General features: G+C 38.9%; 1 protein-coding gene across 4 annotated transcripts in view; it reads left to right on the top strand.

Annotated features, from left to right (window-relative positions):
- The window catches only part of TESK2 (testis associated actin remodelling kinase 2), a 106,544-nt gene that overhangs the window by 49,254 nt on the left and 40,006 nt on the right, over positions 1-17,284 (top strand). For all 4 annotated transcript variants that reach the window (XM_039384705.1, XM_027747097.2, XM_027747094.2 and 1 more), the window contains 2 exons: positions 7,880-8,001; positions 16,869-16,917. In XM_039384705.1, the coding sequence (XP_039240639.1) occupies positions 7,880-8,001; positions 16,869-16,917 (171 nt within the window). The remainder of the gene's footprint in view (positions 1-7,879; positions 8,002-16,868; positions 16,918-17,284) is intronic.

The raw sequence follows: 17,284 nt of genomic DNA, 5'->3' as shown, positions 1-17,284 counted from the left end.
CTGATGTCAGTTTGTAACTTCACACATGAGCTGCCTGCAATTAAGTCCTGCAAATCCAATTCTTGTGCTTCCTAACCTTTACAGGCGATGATGAGACATAAGAAGTTGTGTGGTATATTTAATTAGATACTTGTGTAAGAAGGAGAACCTAATTCTCAAGAAGAGCAGTTTCATGGAGTCTTAAATAACAAGAAACTAGTTAGAACTTTTGCTGAAAGTTATTAACTGTATCAGTTTATAAAAGCTGAAATATCTTCAAGGAAGCAAAATGTGGCTCCTTCATGCTCCTTGCTCTCTTCTTATTTGTGTTTGTGGTCAAATTTTAGTGCTGTAACTGTGATTATAGTAGCAATAATTGTATGCCAACGGGGTCTGTTCTGAGAGTGAGACAGACTTCCTTACTCATGTACAGTAATGTTTATTTGAAAGATTTATGAAGGAAGTGTAAAGAAATTATTTCTACCTCAAACAGAACTTTCTGTCAAGGTTCCCATACAGATTTTGAAAACAAAGCCAACAAATGTATTTGATGAATACCAGTGATGACATTATTGGTGTAGTGGAGGGACTCTATGCTCAGTACCAAACTGTTTATATACTGTAAAAGACTGAAGGTGCAATTGTATGTCAGGAAAACTCAGTTCTAAGTGTTTTCTGCTTCAAAAGCATCTGCAGATTATGTAAATACCATTATCTTTCATACAGGGTAAACCCATAGTAACAAGGGAAATATTTAACCATAAGTATTAAAAATTAAATAGGAAAATAGGAACACAGATACAGTATCTGATTATGTATTATCTCTGGATGTTACAACAGTCATTTGCAGATGTCAGTCTTCCAGTTTTGTGGCAGGTAGATAGGAATATCATCTCCATTTTATAGATACAGCCAGAGAGGAAATGAATGAAAGGAAGTACCATCCTCAAGGTTGCTCAGTGAACTGAGGAATAGCTAACATTGAATATTAAGAATAAGCTCCCAGTTCAAACTCAATATTTCTTTTTCTTTCCTGACTGTGATATTAGACTCAGGTATAAATTACATGGTTGAGCTATTTACTGAGGTTGTGATAAAACAACACTTACCTGGTGTCCATGGTCCTTGTTCTTGATTGCAGGGGAAATTTATAGGGGTACATTCTGCTGAACTTGCTACAAAATCAGTCAGCTTCCCCACCCTGGGTTGTGCCTGATTATCTCTCATCTCAAACTGTGGAACAATAGTCCTCTGATGAATTTGTGCTTTCTCTCAAAATAAGCCTGTAGTCTCTTTTTGCCTTTATGGTTTGATTGAGATCAAGTTAATGGCAGAGATACGTGCACAGATTCCTATCAGTAAATGGTTTGTTTAAAATAAATGGGTGTTCTATTTTGGGCTCTGGTTCTGCATTACACTGGGCAATGAAGAAAAACAAAATGCAAAAGAAAAATTGAGTGGTTTTTTGTCACACAAGTGGATTTACAAACTATCAGTGGTACTGCTGTCTTGCTAATTGTAAATTCACTTTAGTTTGGTAAAAAATCAGAGGATTTGTTTGACTGTAGGTATGGAATATTCTGTAGTAATTGAACTTGTTACTTTCCTGAATTGGTGATGCTAGAAGCTACTAAAGTTATCAAAACAGGACTTTTGTTTGATGACCAATGCCAAGCTTTTGTACTAAAGGGAAAACAGTAGTATCCAACTTTTTCTGTGTATTTCTCTCAAATCTTTTTAGTAGTGGAAATTAGTAGAGCCACAATTACTGTCAGGCTTTTAAAAGGTTTTGGGGTTTGTTTTGTGCCTAATTTCTGTACATCTTCTGAACCTGTGCTAAAGCTCTTGTAACACATGCTGACTAGTTTTGTTTGGCAAACTTTTGTTACACTTGGCAGGCCTCTCTCTTGCTGCAAGAAGTCAGAGTATAGTGACATTCTGTATTACTACTCTGAAAACAGCTACAATCCCATCTGACTCCCTGGCATCGACACAGCAGCTTAGTATTATCTGGACCAATGTATTTCTTTAAGCTTCTAACTGCAAATTTTCCTAAGGACATGAGATTTTTGGACTTGATATAGGTGTCACTGCTACGGAGATGTGAGTCTGGCAGTGGGTACATCTTGATATTTAGAAAAACATTTGAGATTCCAGACTTACAAACACTGTGATCTGAGCTGAAGAACAGGTTTGTCTTCTCAGCTGCAGGGAGCTTTCTTCAATCAACCATAGAGCTTAGGTATTCTTTTAACACATTCATCCTCGAGCCATGAATAGATGTCCCTGTAAGTGTGATGACTTGGTGGCTTGACTGTGAGACTTGGATAAAATACAGGTTACCCTAATTTTTTCTTTAAGATTCCCTCTCCTGTCACAGCACCAAATCTGTTTTTGAGAGAAGTCTTGTATCAGAGCCAAATGCTGGTCTGCTTCCCTGTGAAAGACTGTTTCCCTGTCATTTAGCAGGGACTCTTATGATGAAACCTTGTCTCTTTAACAGTGATTACTTCTATCATTTCACGTGCCTCAAGAGCTTTCTCAGCTCAGTCAATTGAAGTTATACTGTATAGCACAGTTAGTGCAAATGGCCTAGAAAGGTAACTAAGGGAATGTCTTCATCTCTTGTCATCACAAGAGAAAATACCTGCAAATCAGATGAGGATGGAGGCTGTTACAGAAGGGAGGTCGATAGAAGGTGGCACAGATAAGTACAAGACTCTTCAGCCTTTGCTGTATATGTCACTAGTGTGAAGGCTGCAGGCTGAATGTGGAGGAAATCCTTGAGCTGGTGAGTGTAAGGTTGGTGAGCCAGTATAAGTAAAAATAGTACATGCAGCATTTTTGTGCATAGTACAGTGACCTCAGAAACGGGAAGCAAACTCAGGGAAGGTCATGTATTTGGACTAGAGGGGACTGCTTTTGAAATGGTGCTTTGGACACATGGCAGCAAAGGCAAAGGTGAAATGGCCAACGAAGACCACAGTGTGTAAAAGAGTGAAGAAAGAATTGTTGTGTGTGCTAGAGCAGCAATGTGATTTTATGGACTAGGCTGTGTGAGGAAATATCTGTAAATGTATTTAAGCAGCGAGGCTGGATGCCAGAAGAGGGGAAGGTAAGGAAAAACTGGAAAGAAATTAAATGAGGCTTTGGAAGAAAACTGTGACAAAATACTTCCAGCTATATAATGATGATTTGGAAAATAATGAAAATGCAGTGGAAAACTAGGGGCAAAGCTGAAAGCTGTGTTGGCAGATTTATAATATCAGTATTAGGAAATGTTCTTCAGATGTTTATGCTAAGGCCACCTGGAAAGGTACAATGAATACAGATCAAAAAGGCCTTGTGAAAGATGAAATCAGGCTAGATTTCAGCTATTGCTTAAACATGCCTCCCCTTCAGTCCAGCAGAAAGTGGAAGTAGTGTAAATGTTTGGATTTTCAGAGAGCCCTAATAGATCTGTATGATGTAATAAATAATTATGTAAATTATATTTAATTTTTTTAATAATAAAGAACTTTATAGCTAAGCAGCAAGCTGAAAATTAAACCTATCAAATTTTTGCAGGATAGTCCTCCTGTGAACTTGATACAGCATTTATATAGTGACTAGTTCTTTGGAATGTGAGCCCTGCTTAGTCACTATTATGAGATTTCTTTTAAATACATTACTGTTTCTTTACCTGGATCCAAGACTTTCTCACTTGCTTGTAAAGGAAGGGATAAGGTCCAGGACCAGAACATGGTTTGGAGTGAGCAGGCAGGCCATGCTGCTTAGCCATAGCCAGGTCAAAGTGCAAAGTACTTTGATCCTAGAAGAATCAGAGTGCAAAAGGACAGTTTATCTCCCTGTCAGCAATAAAACAGGGAGGCAATATCTGGTTACTGTGACCTTGGAGATGGAGAGACACACACAGGTAAGCAGACTGAGAAGTCAGAAGCATGTGCAAAGCAGCTGTAGGATTGTCAGAATGTTTCTAAGCAGAGACACTAGGATCCAGACGTTGCTGAAAGGTTACTTGGTCTGATATCCAAGGAGCCCTAATTAATAATAATGTCAACAGCTTTAAAAGCTTTGCAGCAATCTCCAAGTTGCATCAGTGAAAGGTTTGAATTGCATCAGTGAGTCCCTGTTTATGTTGAGTATACAGGCATATGCCTGAGGCAAAGTGCCTTGTAAACAAATGTTAAATTGGATCAGCAGTATTGCCAAAATATTTACTAGTTTTTCTTCTGGAGCGGTCAGGTGGTTGAAACATCACTTCCATGCTTTCATTGCACAGAGGTGACCTGAAAGGAGATGGAGGATTAAAAAGAAATAGTTTGGCAGGGTTTTGGCAAGGGATGCCAGAATAGACACAAATTTTGTGTAGGGTGTCACTGACGGGTAGGGAGGCACAGAGGGCTGTGTAAGTGGCAGCGCTTTCTATATCAGGGATTGAGAGTTTGACCAAGACCCGAAAGACAGAACCTGTCAGTTCCTTGCTGTCAGTCTGTTCTTCCCACAGAAATACTGTTTGCCAGCAGTGCTTCAGGGGAGAGAACACTGTTAGCCTTACCGTGATTCCAAGTGATTAGCATTGTGCTCCATAATATATAAACGGATATTTGATTTTATTCATAATATTGACTATTGTCCTATGGAGAAAGATGCCCTTTCGCCTCCAGATCTGCTTCCTCCTCCTTGCTTAAAGGGTAGCTAGCTAGAGAGGAAGAGTCCTTTTTTTTTTTCCCACCTCTGCTTTGATTTGATTAGGAATTTTGCTGTCCTGTCAGATTTGGCAGGAATACATTCTCCAACATCAGAGCAGTATATGGAACTTCAAACAAAATTGCTAGTGTTACCTTACAGTGGCCCTTTAAGTGAAACAAAGCATAGTGCAGTGTTGGCTGCTATTTGGAGAACAGCTACATGGACAGAATATGCTGCTCTATGTGCTGGAAATCTGAGCTATTTCCAAGGATGGGGAAAACGGTTTTATAAAACAAATAAAAGAACCCCCGCTCAGATGTCACCACAGAATCTCGTTCGGTCTGACAATAGAACAGCAGAATAGCCTAAAAAGGAGGATGAAAAATTTTGTCTCTGCAAAGGCAGCTCAGTTTTCTGTGTATGTGGAGTCAGTACTGTGGGCAGTCAGACCTTTGAGCAGCAGTTGCTGACCACTTCCTCTTGCATATCAGACCTGAAAATCCAGGGAGCATGTAGGACACAGTGCCTCAAAAAGTTACCCACCTTCTTTTCTGAGGTTTCCTTAGCTTAAAAGGAGCAGTCAGAACAAGGAAAAAGATCCTGTGATAGATTCTACTTTTATCTCAGAGTTGAGGCAAAAGAACTGAAAATTTTGGTATGGAACTGAGTGAATTATAGATATGGCCAGGAAATTAAGAGGTAGCTGGCAGAGTTAATGAGAAGGCAAATACTGTTCAAGACCACACTCCATCAGAGTTCTTGCTCACCTTCTACCTCTGTTCATTCCCTTTTGGCAGACCTTGAAGCTTCTGTGTCAGTGGAAAGCTCATTCTGAGTAAGTTCTGTTGAGAGCCTCTCTCTGCCTGTAGGATTAAAGTTTCTTCAAATCCTTTTCCATTCCCTGAAAACCCCAAATTACTCTACCATAACACCCAACATTCCTAACCCTTTTCCATTCCCTGAAAACCTCAAATTATTCTACCACAACACCCAAGATTCCTAGCCCTTCTCTCAGGTGTTGATTGAGCTACTTCTGTGTATAGATTCAAAGCATAGTCCTTTTTAAATTTAGCATAGTCCTTTAAATTTACATTGTTGGAACAAATCTTCCTTTCTTAAGACTATCAAAGCTTTTTAAATTTTTTTTCCCCTCACCCAAGGCATTACTCCTAATAAAACTAATGTATAACTAAAATTTGTTTTAGAAGTCTGTATATATTGACATTGACCTGTCCAGCTTAGCTTGTTTATTCAAATTGGCTGGGTATGCAAAAGCTGCGTAAAATTAAAAATTCATGGAAGCACACAATAGACACAAGAAACCTGGCAAGTAACAATAAACCTCATCCACTTAACATGCAATCATCCTGCTTAAAACCAATAAGCATGCCAAACAGGCAAGACAGGTTGTGTGCAGAAGGATTCTAGATTATCTTGTTATAATGCACTAAAGCTGTAGTTCAACCAGTTTTCTTTTAAAGCCAATATTACCACAGAAAGGAGGAGTCCCGTGCTTATGAACTTGCTGTTTGGTTTCTACTTTCAGTGCTGGTTTCTATATCCTCCACCCCCTTTCTCTGATCCTTCTTGCACTGGGATTACTGGGTGACTGTAGGTGAGGCATCTGAGGAGCTCATTTACATAGGCGGGGGGAAGCAGGAGGAAAAGCATCCGAGGGTTATTTTTCTACTCCCTCGGCCCCTCGATGTTGTTTTCCACACTTATCTGGGATGTTTCCAGTGCTACCCTATACTTCAGACTAGGACGGGAAGGGGCAACTTGGAAGCGTTTAAACAGGCAGACACCTGAAACGTGCCACCCTCTCCTCCCAGTGCATCCCTGTGCTGAATTCATGTGCTTTGTGTGTAGATGAGAATGTCTGGCTAAAATATGCCCCTTGTTCTTGCAGGTATGGTGTGCAAATAAAACTTGAAAAGAGGGGTATCCCTTGCTGCCACAGACCTACCAGGGAGCCTGAAACCATACCCTACTTTTTTCTTGCACCTGCTTATCATGAGTTCAGCTGTTCCTTCTGTAATTAACATAATTAATTAACAATTTAATTAATTAAATAAACAGCAATTAACATATCACAGCTTACTGGAAAAGATGTGCGGAGTCTTCTGGAAAAAAAGCAGGCAGGCTGCAGTTGTTTAAAACATAGGTAGTTTGTGTGTACCTACATCATAAAGTAAATTTCAGTTTTAAATTAGAAAGCTGGTGAATCTCTTAAATTCTTGCAAGACAGACTTTCCTAAACTAATCTCCATAAACATGAATCAATTTGCTATGGGGGTAGTTCAGTATTTTGGGAACTGCGTGTTTTCTGTGCATGAGCTGCAGGTACCAATGTAGGGAGAAAATGGTGACACAGTTTCCATGAATACTACCAGTATGTGTGTGGGAATGCCCAACTGCAGGGAAATTCAAAGGATTGGCAACCTTACATCATGGTGACAGCTCCTTTCTCACAGTAGCACACATCTACATAACATTGGTGTGTTGACAGATGGGCTGGTTTGAGAGTATCAAGTTAAAAATGGCCACAGTCACACCGGGGAAGGTGACTCCGAACTGGGTGCTGGTTCTCTGCAGTTCCTGGAGAAATCCTCTTTTCATGCCAACACTCTGCAGCCAATACTGACACCCTGGTTGAGGCAATACCGTGTCCAGGAACCTCTCTCTGCTTTGCACCAGGGGTTGGGGGTTGGCACAAACGCTTTCTGTCCACTCAGTGTGTGAGCTGGTTCGTAGTCTTGGTTCAGAAGTAAATTTAGAATACCTCCACAATCTGCCCTGTAGCCATAACCAACTGTTCCTCTCATAACCCCTTCTGTGAACAATGACAGCAACCACTGCAGGGGGTAAAAAAGAGGGATATGGGTGGAATGAAGGTGAGTTTCGTAGATCTTGGAGAAGAAACTTTTTCTCTGTGGACACATAAGTGGTTTCCTTCATTTGTACTAAGAAGCTGATAATTTTTTTCAACTTCTCAAGCTTTCTGTCATTGTGAGTTGCAAGAGAAGAGCAAAATGCCTTTTCCTATTTGTGTAGCGTGCTTAGGGAAAGTCATGTCTGTGATAAAACCTGCAGAAATTGGAGTCTAGATCATCATTCGTCATGAAAGATCTCTACATTGTACTACAACATCACTGGGTTTTCAGCCTTGCATTTCACATCCTCACCATTTTTTGCTTCTGTCCTATAGGTAAGGCACAGAACTTCAGACCAGGTAATGGCTTTGAAGATGAACACACTGAACAGCAACAGAGCAAACATGCTGAAAGAGGTTCAACTTATGAATAGACTCTCACATCCAAACATCTTGAGGTACACTGGCTTTTTTCTGAATTATATAGAGATAAGTTGTCTTTAGTAAGGCTGTCCTATTTTCTTTTTTTCTTTTTTTTTTGTTATACTATATCTTTTGTGAATGTGTTAGGATCAGTTGCTAATTTAATAAAAGAAGGGGAGGAGGAAGAAAAGACTCGAGAGGAAAAAAAACCCCAAAACATCCCACGGACGTGATTTTGGTATCTGGAGTTTACCAGCGATGAGTAACATATGTCAGAGGAAAAAAGAAGTGTTCACATTTTAAATTTCAAATGAATCAGTAAAGTGATATGAAGAGGGAAATTTGGCTTCTTTCCGTGAATTTAAATTATTGCAAATTTAACACCATTCAAAGAACCTATGGTTACTAATCTTACAGATCAGCAATGCAAAGTGCCATAGCTGCTGCTTATTTTTAGGTCTGCTTCCTAGTTTTTAGCATTTTCTTATTGTAGTATTGCAAGGTGGTGTAAGAGGGACAGAAGAAAAGAAGCTAGAGTTGAACTAATCTGATTTATCTGCTTCTGAAAGGAAAAAGGTAGTTCTTGCTTTGCAATAGATTTCTGCATGCAAATCCAAAATGTTTCAATGTGTATCTTGTAATTTCTTGAATCTTTTTAGTCTTGGTTACTCTTCTATGATGCTGTGACAAGCAATTAACATAATTAGCTGAAGCCATAACATTATGAAATGTAAAGATGTGATGTCAGTGCACCAAATAACCAGTTCTCCCAAACTGCTGTTGCCCAGCTGGGATCCAGTTTTGATCTCAGGCAGTACATCTCTTTCTGAAAAGCTTTGGAGATGCAGTGAACTTTTTCACTTAATTCCCTCTTTTTCACCTGTCTGTTAAATAGTACAGGCATAGTGCTGATTCCTAAAATCCTTTATAAACAACTTTTGTGGTCCTTAAAATCCTTCATCAACTGATGTGTAACAATAGTATTTCCTTCAGTATTTATGAGGACACATATTGGAAGCATTTTAAATATCTGTAGGGAGCATTCCATTAGTTCATGTCTGTTTTCTGTTTTTTTTCTTAAAACCTCAAAAACCTGTGAACTTAGAGAATTTTTACTCATAGTAAACTGTATTGGTTTTATTACAATATATTTACTCAAGTATTGTAGTAATCTGTCCTTAATTACAATTCTTTGTCTATTTTCTCTGCTCTGTTCCCAGCAATTCCTCCTTCTGTTTGGTTGGGTTTTTTTGGTTTTTTTTTTTTAGTTCTCCCATTTTTTAAAATTTAAATTTTATTATCTATCTGGCTTTTTAGATTTCAGGGTTGTTAATTGGTTCTTATTTTTAAAAAAATCTATCTCTACAGCTCTGTTCAAAATGAAGAATTTGATTTGGGTTGGGGTGAGGGAAAGTAGGAAGGGAATAGTTTGACAGGCAAAAAGTTCAGTTGCACCTTACTGTAACTTTGCTCCCCCTTAAATGGAATTACTGAGGTGTTGCTGAAAACAAAAGTTATTGTGCTCAGTCCTGAGTAATTGCTGAAATTTAAATGTTTTATGTTGTCTAAGAGATCATATCTCTGATATACTGGTCCCCTCTGGCCTTAGAGCCTGTGAATAATTTGAAGTCAGGGGTGTTGCACAGATGGTCCTGAAGGAAGAACAATAATGTATTGATTTATGCCTGGAGGAGAAAAGGAATTTCATTTGGTCTCCCAGTTATTACCCAAGATTGATAGAGAAATCTTTCTCTCTGTGTGCTCAACTAGGCAGTTATGAGTGAATACATCAGAAATAAATTACTTAAATAGGAACAGTTTATCTTTGCATAGAAATAGAAGAAGTTTTTTTGAAGGAAAAACTGCATTTGATTTATTAGTTGCTTGATTTGAGGCTTCTTCTGAGAGAGTTGGTTCTCTGGTAAAAAACACTGCCTTTTTCTTATCTGTTAGGTGAGTCTCCTTGCTGCAGGGAGCAAAGACATTGCTACAGAAAATGCAAATAGGAAAAGAGTGTTTAATTTTAGTTTATTCTTTTACTGAAAAATTTGCCCTTATAGTACTAAGCAGTGAGAGGTTGTATTGCTGGTTTGACAACATTGCATTGTCAAAGATGAGCAGCTGGAGTTGTATTGCTGAGAGGCCTCTAGGAAAATGTTCTACAGCAACAATGTTCCCACTGAAACGTTTTCTGGGATTATTTTTGGAAATTTTAAGCTTGTATTAGTATTTAAAGGGAACATCCTCTTCCAAGAAGTTCTAATGTATAACTTCTCCAGGGGCTATGAGCTACTTTAGCTTGCTGATAAATATTATTTTCTTCACTTAATTTCTGTCCTTTGGAGTTCTTCCTCCATGTTACTGAACAAGGTGTTTTGTCACTAGCATCAAATTTACTTCTCTATTGATTAGTCACTGAATCTCTTCCACATGCCTTGAAGGTGTACTCTGCTTTTTGTGTAATATACATCTCTAAACTTCTTCATATCCTGTAAGCTCTGGGACTACCTACTGTTAATTTATGCTGTAAAAAAAAATCCACTTTCCTTAGTGCTGATCTGTTTTTAGACAGTAAGGATATGAGCGGGTTCTTAGGCTGAAATGTTGAGATCATGTTGTGCAGTGCTTGATTGTAGTGGGTAAGGGCTGTGAGGTGCTCTGATATCAAATGGCTTGTAAAATTATGAAGCTGGTCAGATACTGGCTTTACAGCCTCCAAATTTCTTCTCTCAACCCACTTCAACATGTGCAGTTTAAATTCACTGCACACTCTTAGAAAGTGAATGTCAGGTTTAGCAATGATGCATTTATTTTAGTGTACTAAAATATTCCTTAAGCTGAGTGTGTGGTTGTATTTTTGAATGTGTCCTGATGCTTTGGTACCTAAAATTGGTAATTCAGTCAATGTTTTTGTCCTATAACTTTTGTAGTTTATATGAACTAAGTGATATGGAGGAGAGGTTCATTATTATCCTTTACTCATCCCTTTGTCAGTGCTCTAAAATGTATAGCAACATTTTACAAGCTGTCAGTGATGTTACTGCAAAGATTTGGTGTTTTTCCCATTGATTGCACTGATGTGAATAATAAATACTGCTGACTATTTAAACCTGCTTTTGCTTCTGTGCTGCCCATATCACTTCCTTTTTGGAGTTCCAGATGCCTTTTGAGGTTTTTGATCCAGACTGTGATCACTGTTCTGGAGTGTGTTTGTCAGTAGTTGCTGACTTAGCTCAGTAGAGATCACCTGGAGGCAGGTCCATGTTTTTACCTTCGTGACACTTTTGTACTGCTTGAGGAGATGGAGTTGGGTTAAGGTGTTTCAGTTGTTCTGCTTCTAATATTTGGTGAAGTGCCAATCTGAGTATTTAGGCTTTGAAAGCAACATGCCTTCTTATGCATGGCATGAAAGGCTGACTTTAAATCTCCCCACTCATTTCACTATTTCTGCACTTGAATTCTGCTCCTGGCCAGCTATGTAGATCCATCTTGATCAGAAGACTGATGTAAGTGAAGAGTTAGTTTTCACTTACTAAGTCCCCAGTAAGTATACCGTCCCCATGGTAGGATCATAAAGATTCCAGTGGTCAAATATATGTGTATATATAAATTTTTAATGTATTTTCCATCAAGAAAATGAGAAACTGCCCTCTCTTAGAGGGTTTATTTTGGCAAAAATGGAGCCTCTTTGTCAGTCTGTTAAGGATATTTTACAATAGATGAGTCCAGCTTTTGCAGCTACACAGCCATGATGGTAAAAACTAAGGAGATTTAGGAGTTTTGTTTGTCTCCCTTTCTCTTGTTTCCCATTTCAACTATCAGATATGATTCCAGAAGCAGGATATGTGATAACTATAATGGAGTAACTTTTTGTTCAGTCACTGTCTGGTGTTCTTAGCAAACTGTGTATGAAAGAGCTGCTTATTTTTTTGGTTTTTCCCCAGGGACCAGCTTAGGGACACTTCAGGAGTGGACAGGGAAGAAGCAGACAAAGGGTGTTCATGCTTTATTCTGTTTCTACCATCAACTTCTTCTCCTGTCTTCACCTCACTCCTGCATACAAGCTAAACATGGAGAACTAAAATGCTTTTCTGCCTCTGATCTCCACTTCTCCCTGCTTTGGGTGTGGGATGTGCTGGTCTTATCACATCTTCTTCCCTCAAAACAGATGGGGAGGGGATGCATGAAAAAGTGAGCTGGACTTCTGGTTTGTCCCATGGGATGTTTACTCGAACCACTTCAGTACAGGTTGGGTGATACATGGCAAGACTGTAATTGCTGGGGGTAGGGAGAGCAGAGGTTTGGAGCATTTCTTCACTTCCTTATTAGCTTATGTCCTATTTAAAGAGCAGTGCTGTTCAGGGCTTGGGTCAGATCTGGTACCAGAGTTATGAAAGGTTTGGTGTGTGCTTGTAAATGTGTTTTACTGTTTTGCTGCTTCCCTGAGTGCTGATGTGCTGCTGTAGTCATGAGTTTTTACCCAAATCAAAGTAAGAAAATAGGGCTGTGAAGGACTCAAGAAATCTCTGTCCTTTTGCCCTGGGCTGGGAGCCTTTGGGCTGCAGCCTGGGAGACCTGATAGCTTCTCATTTTGGTAATACCATGCAAGTGTGGTTTTTTTTCATATTCACAAGTGAAGTGCTGTGCTACCAAAGATTCCCTGTCTCCTGTGCTGTCTCTTAAATTAGGGTGTCTTCAATTTTGAGATAGAATTTCAGTCTTTAATATCACGACTGTTTGCCTGAAAAAGTATTTCTTTATTTGATCTGTACCTCGGGGACTTCAGTTAAACCATTCTGTGCACAGAAAGCCTCAGCTCATGTCTTAAGTGCTCTCGTGGGAGCTCTTGGAGGTATTGCTGCATGTTTGGCTGTGAGCATGAAGGCAGATTGACTCATTGATTAAACCCACCTCCTTGTGCCTGCATGCACACAAATAGGCACACAGTGTGTGCATATTCCATGAGCTTCTTTCAAGGAGAATTTTATTTCATCTCCTTTGAGACAAATCTAGCACCCTGGGAACACAATACCAGAGGTTTTTCTGTGTGCAGTATTCTCCTTTCAAACCTTCTTTTCTGTGAAATTACTTGTGATGGACTTTTGTTACAATAGCCAGAAGGATGGATTTTGTCTTTTAACATCCTTTGTCATATTGAAAAGTGCTTTAACAGGAAAGAAGATTACTTTTCCTTCTCTTTGTGTAATGTGATTATCAAAAAGGACTATTTCAGGAATGCAGTGTACAAGGCAGCAGAAGAGAGGCTATATGTGTTGTGTGTAGTATGTTACAGAAAATGATAGATTAAATGCCTTACTCCTCTCCAGAATCAAAATGCCAGTGTAGAAAACTTAAAATACATTTTTAATCTATCACGGTGCCTAAAACATTAATGCAGACTTAATATTCTTACCCTCTTCCTTCTCCAACAGTCAGTGTGATGAAATAAGAGGGTGTCTTCTGACCTTTTGTCTCTTTGTTACTGAGCTCATATTAGAGACTTTTGCATTGGTGTGTTTGGTTTGTTTCTTATGTTTAATGTTATCAAAGTGCTGAATTTTCTCATACAAGCAGTAAGTTTCTGAGGGCATCAATTTATTTTGTTGAGGTGTAGCTGCCCCAGGTTTATGCACAAAACAGGAACGTGTCCCAGTGAAGTTGTTTTAATGGGAAGCATGTGTTCAGTGTCTGGGTGTCCACAGAGGGTGTATAATCTGGATGTGAGTTTTACTTGATAAATTAAGGCAAAGGTTGCAGACAGAGGAGACGATTTCCCCTTTTCTGTCCAGAATTTTCTTCCTTGCCATCTGACTGAACTGAAAGTAGTTTCAGCTGTAAAGGACTAAGAAATATCCAGACTACCTTCTCTTGCTCTTGTTTAGGAGGAGGGCTGTTCCAGACTGATTGGGGAATTGCCTCATTTATAAAATGAGACTCCCAACATCTGTAGATTGCTGACATTTGTTAGAAAGCATTTTGTGGTGGAAGTGTGGCTGCACTGGATTTAGCAGGGTGGACTCAAGTAACATGCTTCGTATTTGCAGCTTCTGGAAAACTTTTCCAACCACTAGTTACGATTTTGGAAGCGCTTCAGCTTCCTGATAAGGCCAGATACACTGCCTTGAAAATGAACTTCCTCAAGTCTGCAAATGGTCTCCTGCTTTGTGGATGATTGGATCATTGAAGCGTCTTCCAACTAGAAATGCTTATAGGAAGTGTAACCTTTGGCTGACAAGACATTCTGCTGAAGTTCACCTACAAGCACATTTTGGCTCAGGAGACAGAGCGTCTCGCCAACAGGAATAATCTCAGCTGTGCTGGACCAGCATGTCAGCTTCCTCTCCACAGAACTTGGAATCTCATCTGGGGCAATCTCAGAAATTGAAATCAGATGTTAAATCTTGCTTGGTAGTTGTATTTCCCGGTAGCAGCCGGGTGTATTATCTTATAGTGAAAATCCTTTCCAACAATGTTTTGTAGCAGTACTTGGCTTAACCAAGTGGCTTATTATTGCTTGATAAAGCAGCTAAGCAGAAGTTTTTCAGGAATTTGGGTCACTACAGGTCTGTTCTATCGATCTGTTTTCCAGAGTCTGAAAACTGAGATTTGTGACACGAAGTTTAAATGGCTTCAGTATGTTGCTTGTAAACTCATTAATTCTGTCTTTATCAGTGTATCTGGTTTCTCTTTTCCTGGGGAATAGCTTCTAAATATGTGGGGTTTATAAAGGTATCTTTGTCCAGTTTTTTTTCCATGAGATCATGATACGGAGCTTTGTTTTTAATTTCTGATTTAAAGTTAGAAATGTAGATCTGATTCCTAGTAGAAATCCCAGGTGTTTAAGACTTTTAAACTCCTGCTCTTGATTACTCGAGTTAGTGTGTCTTTGCTGCCTTAAGAGTAGGTTCATAAAGCTAATGAATATGTTTCCATTGAGACTTCCCTGGACCTAAACAGGTTGGCAGAAAAAGTTAAGTTCTGCCAGTCTTTAAATGACAGTGATGTCTTCCCTGTTCGGTAAAGATGAGACAAGAAATCTAATTTTTTCAAAATGTTGATAAATTCTTAGATGCGTTTGTATTTTAGTATTATGTCAAATACAGTTAATTCTTAATTTGAAAGTAGTGTAATACACCTTTACAAAGGAAGAGGTGATAAATAGATGAAAACATTATTATTTTTAATTACTTAGCCTCAGTTTTTGTTAAATGAAAATATTACCATAGAGGGTTAATGTTGTGTAATTAGTGCGTTTCATAGAAGAGAAAATACTTTGAAAAGTTGTCTAATAGTGGAATTCATATATTGAATTGTTTTTTTTTTCCCATTTTTGCTTGAGAATATAGCCATTAACACCATGCCTGATAGCTCTGGAGACTTTCAGAATGCACTAAGAAACAGATTTCTGCTCTGGGTTTCATAGCCTCAGGAGGATTAATTTGTCAACTTGTTTACAAAGTGGTTCATATGCCATGGCTGTATGAAGGGGAACTCAGAAATAGCAATATTTTGAGTAGATGATGTATCTAAAGGAAGCTTCTTCTCTTTCCCCTGAATACCTGGTCATGGCTTGTTGTTCTACATGAAGCAAGAGGAATTGGTTTTTCACTGCCTCTCAAATTAAAATTTCCATATTCAGGGAATATTGTTTGAGATGAGAGCAGGCAGTAGATGTTCTGGTACAAGTTGTGCTGCTTCTTTGGTTATAAAAACAGATTTCCACAGCTCAGCTTATGCAAAGGATCTTGCCTATATAATTTTTCTTCAGCTGCTTGTAATTTACCAGTCAGCTGTTAGACAGGAGAACATTGAGGATCATTCATTTCTTCAAAAGCAGCTTAGCTGAACTAGCACTACATGTGTCTTGCATCATTTTTGTTTTTAAATTCGGAAGTGTTTCAGGATATAAAAGGTCCTTTTCCTTTAAATTGTTCCCCGTGAGATGCCCATCACATTTAATAGAATGATGCATTTCTACCCCTTGCTTGCAAAGTGGAAATGACAATTTGTTTTTGCTCACTGAGACCAAAACCTGAATGGTAAAACTGAGAATTAGTTAATCTGGGAAGAACTGACACTTGAAGTCTGCAGGGAACGCTCTGAAGTTTATACGGTTTGAGCATTACTGAACTTTCTCATGGGGGATGTTTACTGTTAGTATTAGTTTGCATTTTGTCATTTTTAAGTTCAGCTTGGATGGTGGTAAAAATGAGCTTTCAGTTGTTTCTCATACGTTAAATAGATGGCACATTCTGTTGCTTTCCAGAAAAATCAAGGGTGACAGTCATGACTATTGACAGCAGGAGTCTGGACCTTGTGCAGTGCAGGGAACACTTGTGGAATGTGTGTATACTGGATACTATCAAAACTTGCTTCCATCCAAGTGCTGGAAAGAGGGGGTTGGGGCAGGGAAGTGTACAGCCTGTATGTGCCCTCATAATCCTGAGTGGTTAGGAATGGGATAGGAAGAAACATCTCTATGCTTAAACAGCAAAATGCAAAGGGAAGTAATTTTCTGTTTATGCAGACCAATAGTGGATTACTTGGCTTAAACTTCCTTAAAACAGAACTCTGAGACTGTTCCTTTCTGCAAAAATCATTATATGCTGGCCTGTGCTTATACTCAAATTAGTGACTTTCCATATTGAGTTTGAGCTGTCTCCCCTGCTCTCTTGGAACTGCTAATTCAAATTGTATTGTAATGTAGACACATGATTTTGTTTTGTGCTGAGATGTTTAAGTAATCAACAGTGAAGTATGCAGTGTCTGTGAGGCTGAATTTTTTCTTTTTCCTCCTTTTGTGGTGTTTCCAGAAATTTTTATTATATTAGTTTCTTGAGAGAAAAAAAAGAGGGGGGAAAAAAAAAAGCCCAAACCACTTTTCTTTTCTTGTTTCTTGTAGGTTTATGGGTGTCTGTGTGCATAAAGGACAGCTGCACGCTCTTACTGAGGTAAGACTATTTCATGATATAAGTACTGAATATGAAAACAGTTCTCAGGCCAGATTCTGCAACTGCTGTTGAGTGTTTCTTTTATGGGGCTGGTGAGTTAATCGCTTGGTAGTTACTGTGCTGTGGGAAGGCTGCAGAATCAGGCCTCAGAACTCCCCTTTGCTCACAGCCCTTGTATGTCTTTTCTCCTCAGAAGCACTTATTAAGATGGGAAAAAAAAAAATCACAGTAGGAACATAAAATTTCACTGACAATGTTCGAAATGAGAGACGTGCATTACCACTGAGCTGCCCCTAAGTATTATTTGTTTCAGTGACATTGCATTGTATTTAACTCTTATTTATACTCCAGCTGTACATTTCACAGG

This window comes from Pipra filicauda, unplaced genomic scaffold (genome assembly GCF_003945595.2).
Source record: "Pipra filicauda isolate LSUMZ 115617 unplaced genomic scaffold, ASM394559v2 scaffold36_size6622888_pilon, whole genome shotgun sequence".
Classification (NCBI taxonomy): Eukaryota; Metazoa; Chordata; class Aves; order Passeriformes; family Pipridae; genus Pipra; species Pipra filicauda.
This window is presented reverse-complemented; position numbering and strand designations above follow the sequence as displayed.